General features: G+C 41.2%; 1 protein-coding gene across 1 annotated transcript in view; it reads left to right on the plus strand.

Annotated features, from left to right (window-relative positions):
- Positions 1–1,504: 1,504 nt before the first annotated feature.
- LOC122812367 (homeodomain-interacting protein kinase 2-like) overlaps positions 1,505–22,954 on the plus strand; it is a 40,633-nt gene continuing 19,183 nt past the window's right edge. Inside the window, exon 1 of the mRNA XM_044084800.1 lies at positions 1,505–1,889. Within this exon, the coding sequence (XP_043940735.1) occupies positions 1,505–1,889 (385 nt within the window). The remainder of the gene's footprint in view (positions 1,890–22,954) is intronic.

The raw sequence follows: 22,954 nt of genomic DNA on the forward strand, positions 1-22,954 counted from the left end.
ACGTTACAATGAGTACATAACTTCTTTTTTCACTCATCACATTGACCAGATTTGAGCTTTAAATATCAACAGTTGGAGTAAACATCTCAGAAACTTGAACTTTTATATACATACCCCTATTATTACCCAGTTTGCACTGTCAGATGGGGCTTTCAGGTCTATATAGAAACCCTGTTCCAGGGACTGTGCACATAAACAGATGTCTTTGATTGCTTATTCCCATTCATTCTTTTAGTTCAGTATTTCAGTTTCTTAGTGTGCTATTCATTTTCTTCCATATATAACTGAACTATTCTAAGTGGCATTTTTTATTTTTCTAATTGCTTCATTCAGGTTATCAAAAGGTGACAGCCCACCATTCTAAAACACACTGAAGGTGTGGGGCATGACAGTTTGTACTTTTCCAACCTGTACATTCTTTTTTTACTTCTGCAAAATACATACGTTTCAAAGTCACCTCTGTATAGTCGTGTTCAAAACTATAAGTCATCCAGACACTAATAACTTTCTACTTCCACCTGTTCTTTTCATAGTATGTCAGAAATACTATCAGAATTGTTGTGGGTTTCTCGTATTTAAGATTCAAGTCCAGCAGTGGCATAGGTCAGACAAGTGTTGTCCTGAACAAATCTTTTGCAAGCCGAGTTTACTCCACCATATTGGTTTTCATATATTCCATGAAATCCATCCCCTCTTCACCCTTCAAAACACCAGAGCATCCCAGATTTTAATATCTTGCTTTATCCACCATGATAGTAAGTTGCTATTTAACCTTTACAATTTATTTTACCATCTCATCTGTCATATATTGAATCTCTCATGCTTACTGTTTAACAGGATTGAATGACTTACCTGCTGGTCAACACAAAATCCACTTTCAACATTACATGTTGTGTGATGATTTGTTTGTTTAGAACTCTCATTAACTTCTGGACAGAAATTTCTATGGATAGTTGATACTGTTTATTCCAGTATTGAGCAGGGTCTTATCGTACAGTGGTTTTATCTGATGATGTCCTTCTATTCTTCTGTTGCAGTATTTTTAACTTGATGGAGTTACCTTGCTGCAAAGACCCAATTCCGGCCAGTATACAAAAGACTTTTACTACTAGAGGCACACATACAGGCTGCTGTCGGACGTCAGCCATAAAAGTGATGTACAAACACACACCATCCTCATAACATCTTTGCCGCCAGTCCGGACACTTCACATGTACATACGTTCTGTTCGCCAAAGTGGTTATCATCTCAACATTTCAGATAAGTGCCCCATTCGGGAATCTTTTCTTTACCTTTTTTGTTGTGGGTAGCTGTAATGTCATCCAAGAAAGGCAAATGTCAATGTGGACATCAGATTCCACATAAAGACAATCGCCAGCAGTGCCTTTTTGCCTTTCCATGATCCCAAATCTTGTTCTGTCTGCCTAAAACTTTGAGGGGTAGGATAGCTTCCCTTTCCATTTATTTAGAGAATCAGCACTTGAAACTCCTTGAGAAAAGCATTATGGAGGGTTCCTCAGGGCCTGAGGTCCAGTTTCTTGTGAAGCAGAAGGCCAAGAAGCCTAGGCCTAAAACTTCTGCTGCACCCCCTCTGGCAGATGACTCTTCAGAGGCAGTTGTTCGCCTGGAGAAACGTTCAGGCCGTATGTCCGATTCACATGCTGAGCCCATAATGGAGATCACCTTGGATCAGGATGATAGCATATCCTTGGAGGTACTGCAGGCATCCAGTATGGATGTCCAGAGGGAGCTTATACTTGTGATTACAGAGGGCCACAGTGGAATCTCCAAAATGTTAGTTGGAGAGGACGTGGATTCTAACATCATTGAAGCCAGATCTACGCTTGATCCTCTGACCTTACACATAGTTTTGAACTACATGCTAAGAAGTAACAAAAAACAAAGCAATTGTCACCTCCCCCTGATCCACTTCAGGACTGGAAACATTTTATATAGGGTATTTTGAATGCCCTCATGTCCCCTAGCCCTTCTCCTGGGTTATCTCTCCTCAGAACAGGCTCAGGGAAGACGCTTCTTCTTCTGACTAGGAGTCTTCAGAGAATGATTCCCTAGCTAACCCATCTCAGATCCCTCCCCACTGCATTACGCTTCTCTGGAGGAGGATTCCAATGAGACTGACTCTCCAGTGGAAGAAATTACCTTCAGTGAGACCTTGGGTAAGATGAGGGAACATTTCAAATGAGATAGCTGTCAGATGTCTTAAGTCCAAAAAAGCTACTACAAACTACTTCAGGTAGATACTCCTAGTCCAACAGTCCAAAACTAAACCAGCACTGTGGTGAACTGCTTCAGAGAACTAGTAACAAATGTAGCTAAAAAAACTCCAAAAAGGCCGACACACAGAATTCAAGTAGAATAACCACAATTTATTGTAAAAATCCACAAAGCATTTGAGTAGTAACTGTTCATCAGTGTGCATTAGAAGGAGTGGTAGGGTTACCACCTGTCCCACTTTGCAAGAGATAGTCCCTCTTTGGACATTTGTGTCCTGCAAAAAAATTGTAAAAATGGCAACTGTCCTGAAATATTAGGGCAAAATGATTTCCTATATTTTATGTAATAGTTGCATAAAACAGTTATTCTGTATCTGAAACACCTAAATGTTATAAGAAACAGAATAAGCAACTAAAATGCTACAAGAACAAGCTTTTATTTAGGCAAAAAAGTGAAGTTCTGTCCCTTGTACTGGCTGTGGGTATGTTTTGGCCTGCAAAATCTGATGTTTGTATTGTCCCACTTTGGCCATTTGAAACGATGGCAGCCCTAAGGAGTGGTAGAACCAGGTTTAAATACAAACCCCATTTAGACACAGCCAATCAGAATACACATTCAATTAATTTAAAAATATACATAAAAAGCCTATAAAGATGTATGCTATCCACATAGCATACCATTGAAAAGCTTCCCATCCATAGTTTGAAAAGTGTAAACAAAAAGTTAAAACATGTACTGGGAGACAATACCAGAATATATTCATTTCAGCATCATTTGCTTCAGTTTTAAAACTGGTTTTATACTAACTACTGTATTAAGTCCAGGATTTCATCAGCACTTAGATTTATAATCCACTCATACTCACATAGTTCCAAGGAGTTATTTATATCACCCCCTCTCTTTTGCTTATAGCGAATATCTATAGCTCTGAACAGGAATTCATGATCTATCCCCTTATCCATGACATGTTGAGCTAAAGCATTAGTACCAATTTTTCTTCTTATCTCTGAATTATGTTCTATAATCCTTTCTTTTAACTTTCTAGAACTTTTGCCAACATAGAAGGCATGGCATTTAATGCAGGTTGCTAAATAAACAATATTACACATATTACAAGTGGCATGATATTTAAATACAAATTTCTTACTAGTTATTGGATGTTTAAACTCGCAATTTTTGCTAATAACATTGCAACAAACACAGTTATAGCAAGGGACAGTCCCTGGTTTCGTGATACGCCTGCCATGTTTGGCTGATAGGTCTTTATAGCATAACTTTTGTTTCAAATTATGGCATCTTTTATATGCAAAGGAAGGTCTGTGACCCACAATATTAGCCATTTCGGGCATAGCTGTAAGTATCCCCCATTTCCTAGATAAAATATCCCTTAAACCTTGAAATCTCCTGCCATATGTTGTAACATAGTGGATATAGGAGGTACTGTTTCCATTACCATTAACCATATTACTCACACTGTTGGAGCTGAAATAAGGTTGTGCATCCGTACTTCTCTTATTGGTTACATCATCACTTATTTTCTGCAAAAAATCATTATTATAGCCCTACACTTAAATTCATCTAGCATGATATCATTATTATAGCCCTACACTTAAATTCATCTAGCATGATATCATTATTATAGCCCTACACTTAAATTCATCTAGCATGATATCATTATTATAGCCCTACACTTAAATTCATCTAGCATGATATCATTATTATAGCCCTACACTTAAATTCATCTAGCATGATATCATTATTATAGCCCTACACTTAAATTCATCTAGCATGATATCATTATTATAGCCCTACACTTAAATTCATCTAGCATGATATCATTATTATAGCCCTACACTTAAATTCATCTAGCATGATATCATTATTATAGCCCTACACTTAAATTCATCTAGCATGATATCATTATTATAGCCCTACACTTAAATTCATCTAGCATGATATCATTATTATAGCCCTACACTTAAATTCATCTAGCATGATATCATTATTATAGCCCTACACTTAAATTCATCTAGCATGATATCATTATTATAGCCCTACACTTAAATTCATCTAGCATGATATCATTATTATAGCCCTACACTTAAATTCATCTAGCATGATATCATTATTATAGCCCTACACTTAAATTCATCTAGCATGATATCATTATTATAGCCCTACACTTAAATTCATCTAGCATGATATCATTATTATAGCCCTACACTTAAATTCATCTAGCATGATATCATTATTATAGCCCTACACTTAAATTCATCTAGCATGATATCATTATTATAGCCCTACACTTAAATTCATCTAGCATGATATCATTATTATAGCCCTACACTTAAATTCATCTAGCATGATATCATTATTATAGCCCTACACTTAAATTCATCTAGCATGATATCATTATTATAGCCCTACACTTAAATTCATCTAGCATGATATCATTATTATAGCCCTACACTTAAATTCATCTAGCATGATATCATTATTATAGCCCTACACTTAAATTCATCTAGCATGATATCATTATTATAGCCCTACACTTAAATTCATCTAGCATGATATCATTATTATAGCCCTACACTTAAATTCATCTAGCATGATATCATTATTATAGCCCTACACTTAAATTCATCTAGCATGATATCATTATTATAGCCCTACACTTAAATTCATCTAGCATGATATCATTATTATAGCCCTACACTTAAATTCATCTAGCATGATATCATTATTATAGCCCTACACTTAAATTCATCTAGCATGATATCATTATTATAGCCCTACACTTAAATTCATCTAGCATGATATCATTATTATAGCCCTACACTTAAATTCATCTAGCATGATATCATTATTATAGCCCTACACTTAAATTCATCTAGCATGATATCATTATTATAGCCCTACACTTAAATTCATCTAGCATGATATCATTATTATAGCCCTACACTTAAATTCATCTAGCATGATATCATTATTATAGCCCTACACTTAAATTCATCTAGCATGGTATCATTATTATAGCCCTAACCTTAAATTCATCAAGCATGATATCATTATTATAGCCCTACACTTAAATTCATCTAGCATGATATCATTATTATAGCGCTACACTTAAATTCATCTAGCATGATATCATTATTATAGCCCTACACTTAAATTCATCTAGCATGATATCATTATTATAGCGCTATACTTAAATTCATCTAGCATTATATCATTATTATAGCACTACACTTAAATTCATCTAGCATTATATCATTATTATAGCACTACACTTAAATTCATCTAGCATGATATTTGGCTCTTCATTACATTTTCTATCATCTGTTGTTAGCCTACAAGTTCTCAAGAACTGACTTTTAAACATACCTTTGATTGTGGGGCATGCATACTACCTGTGTGGGTGTATTTATTTTTATATACATCCTTCCTATAAATATATGTATTGATTTGATAACATCCAAGTAGCTGATCTTCTTAGTAGAGAATGTCCCTGTAAATATCAAAGTCTGTTGTGCAATCTAAGTGTTAATAAAGTGTTCTAACCGTGCGCTTTCACCATCCCACAATAAAAAGTCATCCACAAAACGTTTATAAAATGGTACTTTGTTCCTGTATTCAAGAGGTACATTATATATATATATTTTTTCTTCCCATTTTCCTATGACAATATTAGCATATGCATTCACTGTAGGCGTCCCCATAGCGAAACCATTTGTCTGATGATAGACAGTCTCCTGAAACAGAAAAACATTATTTAACACAATTTCAGAGTACAGTGTATCTCAATATCTCTAACATGCATATCCGTATGTTGGCATAAAAATTCCTGTACTGCCTCAATGCCAAATTCTATGGGGATAACTGTGAAGAGGGATTTAATGTCTAAAGTGGCAAATAGATAGTCTGAATCCTTATATGACTGGTAGCAAGCAGATAATTGGCATAAAAAATCCCTTGTATTCTGTATATAGCTTTTAACCTTTCACAGATATTTGCTAAACACAGATTGTAGATAGCTAGATATAGGCTCTGTAATTCATCTGGATCCAGAGACAATAGGCCTTGTGGGCAGGTTGTATAGGTCCTTATGTATTTTCGGCAGGCCATAAATAATAAGAATTTTTGGACCAGGATCATCATTTATATTTAGCTTATAATTATATTAACTGTACCAATCATTCTAGAGATTTTTTTATCTATAAATACTCCTAGTCCCTCGGCTGTACCTCCTGCCTTGCCTGTCTTCTTAGATGTATTTGCATCTTCCAGTAAAGCCCCTGACTCACAGCCTCCAGAACTTAAGAAACCCGACAGATTCTACAAGGTGCCTGAAGACTGTAAGTTCCTGTTCAAAGCCCCTTCTGCTGACCCTTCTGTCATCACTGTGGCTTCTGATAAGGCCTCTAGGTTACTTCCCTCCACCACTCTGCTTCCTTCTGACAAAGACAGCAGACATATGGAGAGGTTGGGTAAAAAAGTATACACTTCTGCCACCCTTGCCTTTAGGGCTATCAGTTATCAGACACAGATGACTAAATACACCTTGGAACTCTTGTCACAACTTTCAAAAATTATTTCAGATATGGCAGACTCAGAGAATAAGTCTTTGGCCTCATCCCTGATTGGAGCTACTTCTCGAGTGGCCCACCACTCAGTAAAATATAGCTACTATGCTGTGGATGCTTCAGCTAGGGCAGCTGCCACAGGCTTGGTCCTGAGAAGATTTGCTTGGCTGAGGCTACAACCTCTACCAGAGGACATTAAATTGGAACTCATGGATAACCACCTGGACAGTCCAGTCGTGTGTGGCCCTGCTGCTGTGGAATTGTTCAGAACCTTACAGGATAAGGGAAAAGATATGCAGGAACTGAAGCACATCCTGGTCTCCCCTGTACCAAAATTCCAAAGGAGTTAACCTTCTAAACCAGTGTTTGTTAGAAGGCAGTCAGAGCCTCCTCCAGCTAAGGTAAAAAAGTTTGGTAAGAGAGCTCAGCAACTTAGGTCTCCACTGTAAACCCCACATCAAAAACAGTCCTTTCCTGACAGACCAGGGCCATCTGACTATTTGGACCCCAAACATCTCCCCCCTTCCTTTCTAGTTTGGGATAGCATATCACAGGATCCCTGGGTGCTCTGCATCATAAAAAAGGGCAAATTCATGATATAGAATTCTCTTTGGCTCTTCAGGGGCATCCCACAACCTCCCAGAGACCAACTGCCACATTTCTGAAAGGTGCTACAAGACCATTCAACCAGTATCATCCAGTCAAAGGGGAAAAGGGTTCTATTAAAGGATGTTTTTGGTACCAAGGAAAGAGGGCCCATGGAGACCCATCTTGGACCACTCCTACCTCAACACCTTTCTAAAAGTGCCTAAATTCAAAATGCTTACCTTGCAAACCTACAGGAAGTCCTTAAGATTCTCTGGGGCTTCCTGGCACCTTCAGTTCTCTGCCTTGCCTTTTGGTCTGTCCACCGCCCCAGTGGTATTCATGAAATGTCTAGTCCCAGTAATTGGTTACTGCAGACTTCAAAGCATTCATGTCTTCCCATACTTGGATGATGATCTCTTTCAAGCAGTCAGTCCAGGAGTGTTGGAGCACAATCTAAACTTCGCCGTCTCCATCCTACTATCTCTGGGATTCAAAATAAACTACCAAAAATCTGCTCTTTCCCCATCCCAGGACCAGATATTTCTGGGATGCAGGCTATAAGCAGACCTTATGAAGGTCTTTCTCCGCACTCAGGAGGCTCAGGAGCTCATTTCCTTTTTCCAAAGCCTCATCCCACTGACTCACATCACTTCCAGAACTTTCTCACAACCCTGGGCTTCATGGCATCCACCATCCATATGTTTCCTCTGGCAAAACTGCACATGAGGAAAGTAAAGTGTTTCATGAAATCAGTGTGGATGGAACATGCACATCTCCTGGAGTTCCCAGTTCTCTTTCTCCCTCGTGAACAGACAGCATCCTTAGTTTTGTGCCAGAAATCCACATCCTCTGGTCTGGAAGGTAGACACCCTCCGCTTTTCATGAAAGGGGATGTTTTTTTGTATGCATTCCCTCCCCTTCCTCTCATTCCAAAAGTCCTGCTAAAGATTCAGCAGGACAAACTCAGAATCTTGATGGTAACCCCCCTTTTGGCAAGACAGCATTAATTCCCGCTGCTCCTGCATTTAGTCAAGGACAATTATCACAAATTACCCTACAGGGTGGACCTTCTCCCTAATCCATCTCCACATGTCTACTCTTCAGCTTATGTTGTGGGTGATAGGGCCTTCATTCCTTTCAGACACCTGTTTTGAGAGGACATACTCAGGGTTCTGCAGGAGGCCAGGAAACCCAATACAAATTGCAGAGATTTTCAGTTTGGTGTCTTTCTCGAAACCAGGACCCACTGCCAGCAGAAACTCCACTGGTTCTCTCATACCTGTGTGAATTACTGGATGCTGGCTTAACTTACTCTTCAGTCAAAAGTGCCCTTGTCAGCTTTTTTCTGCTTGTCTGATTTTATGTCCTCCTTTAGCTTCTAGATTTGAAAGCTAAACAATTCTTAAAAGGTGTCCTTCACATTAGAACCCCCCCCCCCCCAGGAAACCTGTTGCACCCTCCTGGGATTTTGCGTTTGTATTGGAGAAGTTGATTGTTGCTCCTTTTGAGCCGGCAGCGTCTGCTTCCTTGAAACATTACTCCTGGAAAACTGTTTTGCTGCTTGCACTAACCTCAGCCAGATGGGTTTCTGAACTATAGGCCCTAATGGCTTCTCTTCCTTTCTTGGTGTTCCACAGAGACAGAGTGTCTCTCAGCACCAACTCTACTTTTATGCCTAAAGTGGTAAATGAGTTATACCCAAACTAGTCTATTCATTTGCCTTCCTTTTTCCACTCCACAGAACTCTGCGGAGGGGATTCTGCACACTTTGATGTGCACAGACAACTTAGATTCTATCTGACAAAACAAACAGTATCAGGAGATCTGACCAGTTTGTCTCATTCCATCCTAGAGCTTTAGGACTCCCTGTCTCTAAGCACAAAGCCAGATCTGTAAAGCCATTTCTTTCTGCTATGAGCACCATAGAAACAGCCTCCCTTCTCCTATTAAGACACACTCCGCTAGGGCTGTTGCTTCCTCTGGAAACTTCTTCAAAGGACTGGACACTAACTCCATTCTGGAGGCAGCCACCTAGTCTTCAGGCCATACCTTCACCAAACATTACAGACTTGACAACATTTCCAGATCTAGGGCAGGGTTTGCCAGGGCTATTCTCCGTGGCTTCATGGAGAGCTCCATTGCCCCTAACTCCTCCCTTTCCTCATGAGCTTTGGTATTCTCCCTCAAGTTAAGAATATACTGCAACAGAGGGTAGAAGGACATAGATTAGTTGTGTAAAATCTTAGCATAATGATAGATTCCCTTTTCTTCTCTGCAGTATTCCATCCCTCCCTCATTCTCCCTGACTTTGGTCTTCCTTGGATGTACTTAGTGTACATACTTCCCTTAGATGGGTGTTCCTCTTGAGGCATTCAGTTCTGAGGATGGTGCATGCGTGCATCACTTATATAGCAGACGTTCGACAGCAGCCTATGTGCGATGTACTGTGCTCCCCGTAGTAGTAAAAGTCTTTTGTATATTGTCCGACATCACGTCATTGTGGCAGGCAACTCCATCATGTTAGGAATACTGCAACAGAGAAGAGAAGGACATCTGTTGTTATAGTAAGATTTTACCACAGATAATCTTTGGCAATTTTTATTCATTCTTCAACAGTTGGGTTCAGATCTGATCCTCGGATCCGACTCTTCTGTTATTATAGCTCATGGCCACCATAAAATTCTCGAGCGCCTCCCTTACCCATAATGTACCAACCCCTAACATACCTGAGATCTTGTTTGCTGCTTTCGTGTTTAGACATGGTCCCCTTGAGCTCTCAAGCAATTTCAATAAACAGATAAGTTTGTTTCTACTTTTCCGGTTAATATAAGACTTTATAAACTTCTTTCACTAAATCCTCCCTTTTTGCACTGTTCTAGTGTATCTTTATTACCATTTTTGGTAAACTCCCCATTTTCCTCTTACACATTTTAGTGTAGATCTTACCATTGCTGGTAACCCCTTTTCCTTTTTTATTGTTTCAGCTAATTTAAGGGGAAAAAAAGCTTCCTTATATTTCTTTCTGTTTAGTGTAAAAGTGTCTGAGAAAGGTCTTCCTGGCTTTAAGAAGTGCCAGAAATGTGGGCACAAGTTGCCCCTTTCTGATGCAAACAAGTTGTATGTATATTAAATATACCTAATCCTATGAGGCGCCATCTTTAATTCTTCATCTCACTCGTGGCTGCTGTGCGTCCCTGGCTCCTGTGCTCTCCACCATTCTAGCCATCCTGCCTGTCCTGTTATAGGGTTTGGGAACCTGCCCAACCTGATGACCTTGCTATCTCTTTTTTTAAACACAAATATCTGCTGTCTCAGCCTAAGTTTAGGAATAGAGGCTAGCTTCTCCCTGAACTCATCTCCTCAAGGTTACATGAAACTAGCCATCCCGCTTGTCCTGTTATAGGGTCTGGGAACCTGCCCTACCTGATGACCTCGCTATCCCTTTTTAAGCACAAATATCTGCTGTCTCATCCTAAGTTTAGGAATAGAGGTTAGCTTCTCCCTGAACTCATCCCCTCAAGGTTACATGAAACTAGCCATCCCGCTTGTCCTGTTATAGGGTCTGGGAACCTGCCCTACCTGATGACCTCGCTATCTCTTTTTTAAACATAAATATCTGCTGTCTCATCCTAAGTTTAGGAATAGAGGCTAGCTTCTCCCTGAACTCATCCCCTCAAGGTTACATGAAAGTATGTTATTTTGCTGTTAACTAATATATTTGTTGTAAATAATAGGTGCAAAGTACCCTTACTACCAGGACAACCAGCAGCCATACTCCTCTCCACTTCTCTACCTCCATCCCTTCTCCTCTTGTAGTCTCTGTATTTAATTGCATTAGTTCCCTCCCTTACTCCTAGTGCTCCTTACCCCTCTAGGTCCTACTGTAGCAGTATAGTTTTTACCCACTAGATCGAACCCCTTCTCCTGATACAATCCTTGTACATCTAACCAACTGCTTTATATTAGATGTTCTAAAAGACTATTTTTTTCCTTTAATACATTACTGCAGTCCCACTCTATCCCCTTCAATTTAATTTACATTTCACTCAGCTACCATTTCCTCCTCATACTTCCATTTAACTGTACTGTCACCTATTCTTTCCTCTACCTCCACTTCCCCTCAGCAGTCACCATTTCACTGATTGTTTTCACAGGGTTTTCATTTTTTATCCTTCACTTGGCTCTTCCCGCTGTGTTCGCCCTGCGGGCTCACTCCGCTCCCCTACCCTACCCCAAATCCCACACACCCCCAGTGCATCTAGCCATATTCCTCAGTAACCACTCCCACCTCCCCTTCATCCAATCCTATCCCACACCACATCACAAATATTTCATCTTACTACTCTTCTCCCACTTCAAGACATTCCTTCTAACTACACTCCTCCTACTCCATTTTATCCACTACTTCAGCACTATATCTACTTCTCACAAATCAACTCACCTCAAACCCATACTCCTACTCTCAATTCTACCTCTCCTTTTCCCACTCTATATTATAACTGCCTATGAACATCTAAGCTACACTAACTTCCAGAGGCCCAAAAAAGACATTTCCCTAACATTCTCATCAGCAACTCTTGAACACATCAACATTACATCCACACCTAACTATCTTCTCTCAAAGTATCATAGAGTTATCCACATTAACTATAAACACCATCTAGTCAAAATAATACATAATATATTCCATCTTACTCAAATTCACACACCCAGACTATTCCTTCACCTCCTACGTGATGGTGACATTCATCCCAATCCTGGCCCTTCCATTTTTAAACCCACTAACCCAGTTAAACCCTCTTCCTCTTCCTTTCACACAAGGCTTCCTAATTCCCTCTTCATATCTCATCGTAACATTCGAAATGTCAATAATAAAATGACTTACCTTCATGCCCTATTGGAAGTACATGACTTTGACATTCTTTGTCTATCAGAAACATGGCTAAAACCAACAACCCCTGACTATGAAATCACCCCTCCTGGTTACAATATTATAAGAGTAGATTGCCTTAAAAAAGGTGGGGGTATAGCCTTGTTATACAAATCAGGCCTCCAACTTAACTCCTCTTAATACTCAGCCACCTTCTGATAGCAATACTGAAATTCTTACTACTAAGCTACAACTAAACTCTAGTAAGGCCATCTATATTATATGCTCATACCTTCCCCCAGGCAGTAATATCACTTCCCTTGAAAATATCCTCAGTTGGCTGTCCACTAACTTTCCACAAGAAACCATTCTTCCAGGAGACTTTAACATAGATTGGAAAACCTGTAATTCTAATAATCCATTTAACCATATTAACCTGTGTGGCTTCTCCCAAACCATCACTTCAACTACTCGAGTCCACAACCCCACAAACAAAGAATCCACCCTTGATTGGATCCTCTTAAATACTCTTTCCACGACCTACATGACAGGTATTCTACCAGCTGACATCAGTGATCACTCCCTTACCTATATAATTCGACATGAGTAATACTCCCAGCCGCTCAATTTTTAGAACTACACGTTGTAATAAACATTGTAACCCAGGACTCTTCCAGAAGGAACTGAGTGTATGCAACTGGTCACCCTTAACACACCTCCAGCTAGATGAAGCAGTGGCGTATTTCAACTCCTAAGTTCCTTGAAATCTTAAACTACCATGGCCCTATTTGTACTCTTAGGAACAGAACCAAAACTGCTCCTTGGCTTACGAAGGAAACTAAGCAAAAGATTCTACTAAGAAATAAAATATGGGCCAAATGGCGCACCTCAAAAAAACCATCAGATCATCTAAAATTTAAACAACTTAGAAACTCAACTAAAGCGTCTATACTATTAGATAAAAAAAACTTCTTCTTTCAACTCGAACAATCCAGTCAAACAAGTTCACAAAAATTCTGGTCGGTTATTAATAGACTCTTACATCCAGGCAACTCTTACACACCAACCCCAGCTGACAATACCAAAGATGCTGCCAAACTAATTGCTGATTCCTTCAATACCTTATTCACTGACGTTATCCAGTCACTTGCTAACTCACTTCCCCCTGTATCCTGTAATCTCCCTTCATCCTTAAATAACCCACCACCCACTTTCCAACTCCAGCCTGTCCCTACCTCCCTTATCTGTACCCTCCTTCAAAAACTTAAACAATCTACCCCCTCAGCTGACCTCTTACCTGCTAAGTATCTTCAAATAGCAGCTAAAGTTATTGCTTACCCTAGCTCTATCCTTATTAATAGAACCATTACTGAAGGCACCATCCCAACCATCTGGAAAGTCTCACATATAATCCCCCTACACAAAGGTGATAACTCAACAGAACTTTCTAACTACCGTCCAATTGCCCTTCTCTCTCCCATAGCTAAAATCATGGAGAAATGGATCCATCGACAATTACTAAACCACCTCCACCAAAATAACATCTTAGCCTGCTCTCATAGGTTCATAGGTAGGTACTAGGCTATCGGCCCTAGGGCCCATACAAGCCTAGCCAAAAAATGTACCCTGGCTTACGCCACCCAAGAAAATTATTTTCCTGTGCCCCTGTCGAGCAGAGCCACAGAAGTGATCCCTGGGGTGAATTTCCCATTTCCCATCCAATCATCAAGATTTTTCTTGAAGAGTGCTAATGAGGAGCTCTGTTTGACATAGATAGGTAGTCTGTTCCAGAGTATGGGAAGTCTCTGGGACAGGAATCTATCCCTCCAGCATGTTCTGTTTATTGTGGTGACATGGTTAAGGTCCCTAGAGCGTGTAGCTTGGAGGGATTGGGATTTCTGTAAGTGGAGCATGTCCAACAGCTCTGGGTTTGACATAGCTTTGTATGTTAGGCAGAGATTGCCCCTGAATAGGCGATATGCGATGGAGTAAAGCTGTAGCTTTTTGAGACGGTCTGCATAGGACATCTGTTTGAGGCCAGTAATCGTCTTTGTGAGGTATTTCTGTGGTCTTTCCAGTTGTTGTAGATGTCTTGTGAGGTACATACCAAAAGGGGCGTTGTACTCTATAATGGGTCTAATGAGTGATGAGTAGAGGGGAACAATGACCTCTTTTTTTCTGGATGAGAATCCTTTTGTGATGAGATGAGCCATGCAGAAGGATTTCCTGACCACTGTGGCGATGTGATTATCAAAGGAGAGACTACTGTCCACCTGTGTCCCAAGGTCTCTTATCACATTTTCGGCATTAAGTAGACTACCAGCTATGTGGTACTTCATGGGTACAGAGTTTTTACCCAAGGGAATGACAATACACTTTTTGGCATTGAGCCATGGCTTTGCCACCAGGTATCTGTCTCAATGAGGCCCTTTTGTAGTTTGTCCACATCGTTAGGAGTTTCGATTATGGCTCCTAGTTTGCAGTCATCTGCAAACTTTGTTAGCCAAAGACCTTCTGTGTTGGCCAGGAGAGGACCCAGGACTGAACTCTGTGGTACTCCACTTGTCACTGGTCTGATGTCTGATTTGGAATCCGCTACTTTCACAGTGTGGGTTCTGTCCGTGAGCCAGTTGGCAGCCCATCTTGTGACATAGGGATTTATACCTAGTTTAGTGAGCTTATCTATAATTCCAGAGTGGGGGATGGTGTTGAAAGCCTTGGCGAGATCTAGATAAGCTGTGTGAACCATTTTACCCTCATCTATGGCTTTGGTGACTGCTTCAAAGAAGTCAATCAGGTGTAGGAGACATGATCTGCCTTTTACAAATCCAAACTGAGTAGGGTCCAGAGTTTGGAGATTACCAATGTCTTTGTTTGAGTTCCATGATGATAATACGTTCCATGGCCTTGCAGACCAGACTCGTCAGGCTAATGGGGCGGTAGTTCCCGGGGTCGTCGTGGCTCCCCCTTTGTGGAGTGGGATAACTGTCATGGTGCGCCATTCAGTGGGCACAAAGCCTGAGGTGAGGCTATGATTGAGCATGGTGCTTAGGTAGGGTGCCAGTTCATTCTGTAGTTTGTGTAGAACGCAGCCTGGGATATTGTCAGGTCCCATGGGTGCTGTGTTCTTGGCTTTGGAGAGTGTGTTTTTTACCTGTGCAGCCGTGATTATAGGAACTTTGCATTCTTCCGGTATAGAGATGGGCCCTTTAGGGGGTGAGAGGGGGGTAAAGTTAGCACTGAACCTATCTGCTAGGATGTTGGCAATATCCGTTGATTCTGTATATTTAGTGCCATTATGCTGTAACTCAGAGCAGATCTGAGTGTTCCCATTTAGATTCTTGACATAGCTATAGAATGCTTTGTGGCTGTCTTTAGAGTCAGTGGCAATTTTGTTTTCGTAACTAGCTTTGGAGGATTTTGAGGGATCTCAGCTTCTTACTGAGGTTGACCAGGGAGTTCCTCCAGTCATGGGATTTTACTCTTTTTTGCAACAGTTTCTTTCTTCTGTTGTAGAGTTTGTTTATGGCAGAGGACCACCAGATTGGCTTCCTTTTTTTGGAGGATAACATCTTGGTTCTATTAGGGATAGCATGATCCATGCACTCATGTAAGTGCTTACAAAGTGCATATATGTAGGATTCGGCAGTCATACCTCTATTGTCCATCTGCATGGGTGTCATGAAGTTTGTCACTTCTGTCTTAAGAATTGTGAAGTTGGCTTTTGAGAAGTTTTTTACGATGGTTTCCCTAATTGGGGCTGGGGGTGGGATGTGGATGTCTAGGCTGATAAGCTTGTGGTCTGATCTGACCAACGAGGAATTGACCTCTGGTGTGGAACACTCAAGCTTCTGACCTTTCCATAGCACCACTACAGCCCTCCTATAATTTTCAGACCACATTAACAAAAAACGTAATAACATTACCCTGTCCTCTGCTATTTTTATAGATCTTTCAAAAGCATTCAACATGGTTAACCATCACCTTCTACTAAATATACTTAAGTCCCTTTCACTTGATAGCGTAGCACTACAATGGTTCAAGTCCTACTTAGATAACAGGCAACAGGCAGTGTTCTGGGACAACACACTATCATCCCACCTCCCTGTCTCCCTTGATGTACCCCAAGGTTCTATTTTGGGTCCACTTCTATTCTCTATCTTTATTAATGATCTATGCACCAGCATCCCACATGCTACATCCATTCAATATGTAGACGACTCCACTTTAATCTCCTCAGCTACTGAGCCATCTGAACTACAGTCCCTCACCCAAAATGTCTTTGTGCTCGTTGAAGAATGTTTTTTACAGCATTTCCTCCTCCTTAACCCCAAAAAGACTAATCTACTACTGTTTACTCCCACACTTAAATCCACCCCTCTACACTTTAGTGTTAAATCCAAAAATGGTATTTTTATATCCCTTGACACTACCACTAAACTCTTAGGAGTGACAGTTGACCACAACCTCAGCTATGACACTCGTATTAACACCACAATAAAATTAGTTAACCGAAAACTAGGCTCACTCTATAGAATCAAAACCTTCCTTACTCCCTTAGCCAGAACTACTATAGCCCACACCCACCTTATCTCAACACTCTTTTATGCCTCCCCCATATATACAAACTTATCTAAAAGTAACCTCAATAAGCTAGCATTCGCCTACAATAACATTGCTAGATTTGCTACTGGCTCCCTACTCAGATCCCACCGCTGCCATAACCTGAATAAACTGGGTTGGCTGGAATTGCAAAACCAAATTCTATTTCACCAACTAACAATTGCACACAAAATACTTTACCATCCAAATAACACACCAATACTTACAAGTCTAATCTGCCCATATAAAAATCTTACAAACCTACGGTCTGCTAACAAACTACTAGTTACTACTCAAAAATCTAACAATAAAGCTGGAGAATCCATGTTCTCTAACACTGTTGGTAAAAGCTGGAACCTACTTCCAGGTGAACTCACATGTCTTTCTTCAACCTCTCTATTTAAAAAGAAACTCAAATCATACCTTACAACCCACTGACTATGTCCCTGAACCAACCCTGACTAGAGTTTCTCTTACTCTTAGTCCTAGCTAACACCTTTTACATTTCTCCCATAGACACTCGAAGGCAGTTAACCTTCTAAACTGTCTTATTCTACCTAGGAACAACTGAATTCTGCATCTTACTATCCTAGTTACAACTTACCCCCTTTCAACTAACTCTTCTAACCTATTATTAACTAGTATGTTCTCCTGTTCTTTCCTTGACTTTGCTTTGGGTATCTACCCATTCTCCTTAAACCTTTTTTCATTCCTTTTACAGTGTGAGTTATTAAAAAAAATGTATATCATCTTTTATGTGCTTTTTGAAATCTTCAACACCTGTTTATTTTAGCACCTGTTATTGTCTAATATGTATCTTGTCATTTAAATTTAATGTAATGCTTGTGTATGTCTTTTATGTGGAGCTTTTCTCCCCAGGCCTCTACAGAAAATGGACATATATCCAGTTAGACTAGCCCGGTCAACAAATGTAAAATAAAATAAATAAAAATGAATAAATAAATAAATAAAATATTGTTTGGGCCCAGACCATCTGCAGGAAGATTGTTCCATCTGTAGGGCCTTTAATCTGTGAGCTACTTTGGTTAGGAAAAACAAGTTTAAGTATTGCTGCCTTCATCCTTTTCTGAGACTATCGCTGGGGCTCAACCCTCCAATCCTAAGTAAAAGGAGCCTTTCCCTAAGTTTTCAGGGACTTCAGGGCCCTCCACTCCATTGTCAGATCCTACCACGGAGCCCCCATGGAAGAACCATAAGTTAGATACAAAGACTGCTCCTGCTCAGCCAGTATTGGAACCGACAAAGCCTCCTTGGATCCTAGCTCTTTGGATCCGAAGTCTTTACCTAGCACCAGGTACTCTCTCTCAATATACCCGATACCTTCCAGAGTACCTTCACCATTCCTTGAAACCCACCAGCACTCTAGGTCCCCATCTGTAGCTTCTCATTCTTCCAGAAGTCTGACCAAAGTCGAAGTGGACAGAATAATGAAATTTCTCTTGATACAGATTCAAGTGGGAGTTCTCCAGGGATCCTACACCTACAGATCCTGAAGCCTGTGTTTGCACTACTGCATTTGTATCGTCTCTTTCTCTGATCCGAGCTTTAATTTTAGAGCCCTTGGATCCAATTGTCCCAGGACCATCTGGATTGGATCAGAAGATGACAGTATCTTTGGCTCTGAGATGGTCTCTGAGTGCACAGAATCCAATGGTTTCAGAGCTGGGCGACCTTTGGAACCAAAGCGTCCCTGTCAGATCTGAAGTGTTAGAGTCAAGTCTGAAGGTTTCGAAACCTCAGTACTAGACAGCTCGGCTCCGATCTCCACCTCGGGTGGACTGCCTTTGGGGCAGGGGGGCTGTTGGAATGGAAGCATGGCTTTGTTGGATTCCTTCTTTCCATAGCAGATCTTCCTTGTGGATCCTGTGTTTCTCTGTGCCTTAAGACCCATCATTCTATGTCAAAGGGACAGCCAGTGCAAACACTCCAGGTTACCCAGCAGGATATTTCTGTCTCTTCCAACTCCTGTCCGAAGCATCCCATGATAGAGGTCATTAGGAAGAGGAAGTGCAAGAGGAAGCACTTGGACTCCCCCTAGGAGTCCTTCACCAAAGATACTGATTTTGATGAAGGGGGAGTGTTCCCAAGATCACCACCTGAAGATGTCTCATTCAGAGACATCCTTGAGATTCTTAAGCAGAGGAATCAGTATTCCTGTAGGCCTTTGGGTCTGGCCCACCTAGCTCCTTGGTAACTCTGCCCACCAATGAGCTCATTGACTTGATCTCTGAGCAGTTGTAGAAGGAGCCAGACACAGTTGAGCCAGTTACCGAAAGACTGGATCGGAATCTGGCATCACGTTTAGGAAGGGAATTTTGGCACAAGGTAGTGCACATAGATGCTATGGTTGAAGCGGTGGCCGCCAAAAAAGAAATTGCGGAGCAGAGTTCCTTTGTCCAGACCCCTAATAGGGAGTCTAGGGCTTTGGACAGATTTGGGAAGCATGTGTATGCTTCAGTGACCTTTGCCCTCAGATCACAGAACTACTTGGCAGACTTTACAAGACTACAGATGGACGTGATAAAGGAAATGTCAAAATCCCTTTCTGGGACCTCTACTGCTGAGACACAGGCTTTTGAGGCCTCGCAGTTGGCAAGAACTTTCTCACAACCCTGGGCTTCATGGCATCCACCATCCATATGTTTCCTCTGGCAAAACTGCACACGAGGAAAGTAAAGTGTTTCATGAAATCAGTGTGGATGGAACATGCACATCTCCTGGAGTTCCCAGTTCCCTTTCTCCCTCGTGAACAGACAGCATCCACGTGTTTTTGCCAGAGATCCACATCCTCTGGTCTGGAAGGTGGACAGCCTCAGCTTTTCATGAAAGGGGATGTTATTGTATGCATTCCCTCCTATTCCTCTCATTCCAAAAGTCCTGCTAAAAATTCAGCAGGACAAACTCAAAATCTTGATGGTAACCCCCTTTTGGCAAGACAGCATTAATTTCCCCTGCTCCTCTATTTAGTCAAGGACAATCACCACAAATTACCCTACAGGGTGGACCTTCTCACACAACACAAAGGAACTGTAATCCATCTCCACATGTCTACTCTTCAGGTGATGTTATGGGTGATAAGACCTTAATTCCTTCAGATACCTGTTTTAAGAGGACACGCTCAGGGTTCTGCAGGAGGCCAGGAAACCCAATACTAATGGAAGAGATTTTCAATTTGGTGTCTTTCTTGAAACCAGGACCCACTGCCAGTGGAAACTCCACTGGTTCTCTCATACCTGTGTGAATTACTAGATGCTGAATTAACTTACTCTTCAGTCAAAGTGCCCTTGTCAGCTTTTTTCTGCTTATCTGCCTTTATGTCCACCTTTAGCTTCTAGATTTGAGGTTAAACAATTCTTAAAAGGTGTCCTTCACATTAGAACCCCCCAGGAAACCTGTTGCACCCCCCCTGGGATCTTATATTTTTATTAGAGAAGCTGACTGTTGCTCCTTTTGAGCCGGCAGCGTCTGCTTCCTTGAAACATTGCTCCTGGAAACCTATTTTGCTGCTTGCACTAACCTCAGCCAGATGGGTTTCTGAACTACAGGCCCTAATGGCCTCTCCTCCATTCTTGGTATTATATAGAGACAGCGTGTCTCTCTGCACAACCCTACCTTTATGCCTAAAGTGATAAATGAGTTATACTTCAACTAGTCTATTCATTTACCCACCTTTTTCCACTTCACAGAACTCTGAGGAGAGGATTCTGCACACTTTGGATGTGCACAGACAGCTTAGATTCTATCTGACAAAACAAACAGCATCAGGAAGTCTGACCGGTTGTTTTTCTCATTCCATTCTAGATCTTTAGGACTCCCTGTCTCTAAGCACACTGTTTCCAGCCAGATCTCTAAAGCCATTTCTTTCTGCTATGAGCACCCTAGAAATAGTTTCCCTTCTCCTATTAAGGCACACACTGCTAGGGCTGTTGCTTCCTCTGGTACCTTCTTCAAAGGACTGGACACTAACTCCATTCTGGAAGCAGCCACCTAGACTTCAGGCCATACTTTCACCAAACATTACAAACTGGATAACATTTCCAAATCTAGGGCAGGGTTTCCCAGGGCTATTCTCCATGCCTTCATGGAAAGCTCCACTGCCCCTACCTCCTCCCTTTCCTCATGAGCTGTGGTATTCTACCTCAAGTTAAGAATTTACTGCAACAGAGAGTGGAAGGACATAGATTAGTTGTGTAAAATCTTACCTTAATGATAGATGCTCGTTTCTTCTCTGCAGTATTCCATCCCTCCCTAATTCTCCCTGACTTTGACATTCCTTGGATGTACTTAGTCTGCATTCTTCCCTTAGATGGGCGTTCCTCTTGAGGGAGTCAGTTCTGAGGATGCTGCATGCATACGTCACTTACATGGCAGACATCCAACAGCAGGCTATGTGTGACGTACTGTGCACCCGCTAGTAGTAAAAGCCTTTTTCTATATTGGCCGACATCGGATCATTGTGGCAGGCAACTCCATCATTGCTAGGAATACTGCAACAGAGAAGAGAGTAACATCTGTTGTTATAAGTAAGATTTTACACAGTTAAACTTTGGCAATTTTTATTAATTCTTCAACAGTTGGGTTCAGATCCGATCCTCGGATCTGAGTCATCTGTTATTATAGTTCATGGCCACCATAAAACTCTCTAGCTCCTCCCTTACCCATAATGCACCACCCCCTAACATACCTGAGATCTTGTTTGCTGCTTTCATGTTTAGACATGGTCGTCTTGAGCTCTCAAGCAATTTCAATAAACAGATACGTTTATTTCTACTTTTCCGGTTAATATAAGACTTTAAACTTTGTTCACTAAATCCTCCCCTTTTACACTGTTCTAGTGCATCTTTACTACCATTTTTGGTAAACTCCCCTTTTTCCTCTTACACCTTTTAGTGTAGCTCTTAACATCGCTGGTAATCCCTTTTTCTTTTTTATTGTTTCAGCTAATTTAAGAGGGATAAAAGCTTCCTTATATTTCTTTCTGTTTAGTGTAAAAGTGTGTGAGAAAGGTCCTTCTGGCTTTAAGAAGTGCCAGAAATGTGGACACAAGTTGCCCCTTTCTGATGCACACAAGTTGTATGTATATTGTTTGGGCTCATACCATCAGCAGGAAGACTGTTCCATCTGTAGGACCTTTAATCTATGAGCTATTTTGGATTGGAAAAATAAGTTTAAGTATTGCTGCCTTCATCCTTTTCTGAGGCTATTGCTAGGGCTCAACCCCCCCCAATCCTAAGTCAAAGGAGCCTTTTCCTAAGTTTTCAAGGGCTTCAGGGTCCTCAACTCCATTGTCAGATCCTACCACAGAGCCCCCATGGAAGAAGCATAAGTTGAGTACAGAGAATGCTCCTGCTAGCCAACTTTGGAAGTGACAAAGGCCTCCTTGGATCCCAGCTCTTTGGATATGAAGCCTTTACCTAGCACCAGGTACTCTCCATCAATACACCCGATACCTTCCAGAGTACCTTCACCATTCCTTGAAACCCTCCAGCACTCTAGGTCCCCATCTGTAGCTTCTCATTCTTCCAGAAGTCTGACCGAAGTTGAAGTGGACAGAATGATGACATTTCTCTTGGCACAGATACAAGTGGGAGTTCTCCTGGGTCCGACACCTTCAGGTCATGAACCTGTGTTTGCACTACTGCATCTATGTCAGTTCTTTCTCTGATGTGAACTTTCATTTTAGAGCCCTTGGATCCAAGTGTCCCAGGACCGTCTGGATCAGAATATGACAGTATCTTTGGCTCTGAGATGGTCTCTGAGTGCACAGACTCTGATGGTTTTGGAGTTGGGTGACCTTTGGAACCAAAGTGTCCCTGTCAGATCTGAAGTGTTAGAGTCAAGTTGGAAGGTTTTGAAACCTCAGTACTGGACAGCTCGGCTCCAACCTCCACCTCTGGTGGACTGCCGTTGGGGCAGGGGGGCTGTTGGAACAGAAGCGTAGCTTTGTTGGATTCCTTCTTTCCAGAGCGGATCTTCCCTGTGGATCCTGTGTTTCTCTGTGCCTTAAGCCCCATCATTCTATGCCAAAGGACAGCCAGCGCAAAGCCTCCAGGTT

Source organism: Protopterus annectens, chromosome 9.part0, assembly GCF_019279795.1.
Source record: "Protopterus annectens isolate FY-2018-M chromosome 9.part0, PAN1.0, whole genome shotgun sequence".
In the NCBI taxonomy this organism is placed as follows: Eukaryota; Metazoa; Chordata; order Ceratodontiformes; family Protopteridae; genus Protopterus; species Protopterus annectens.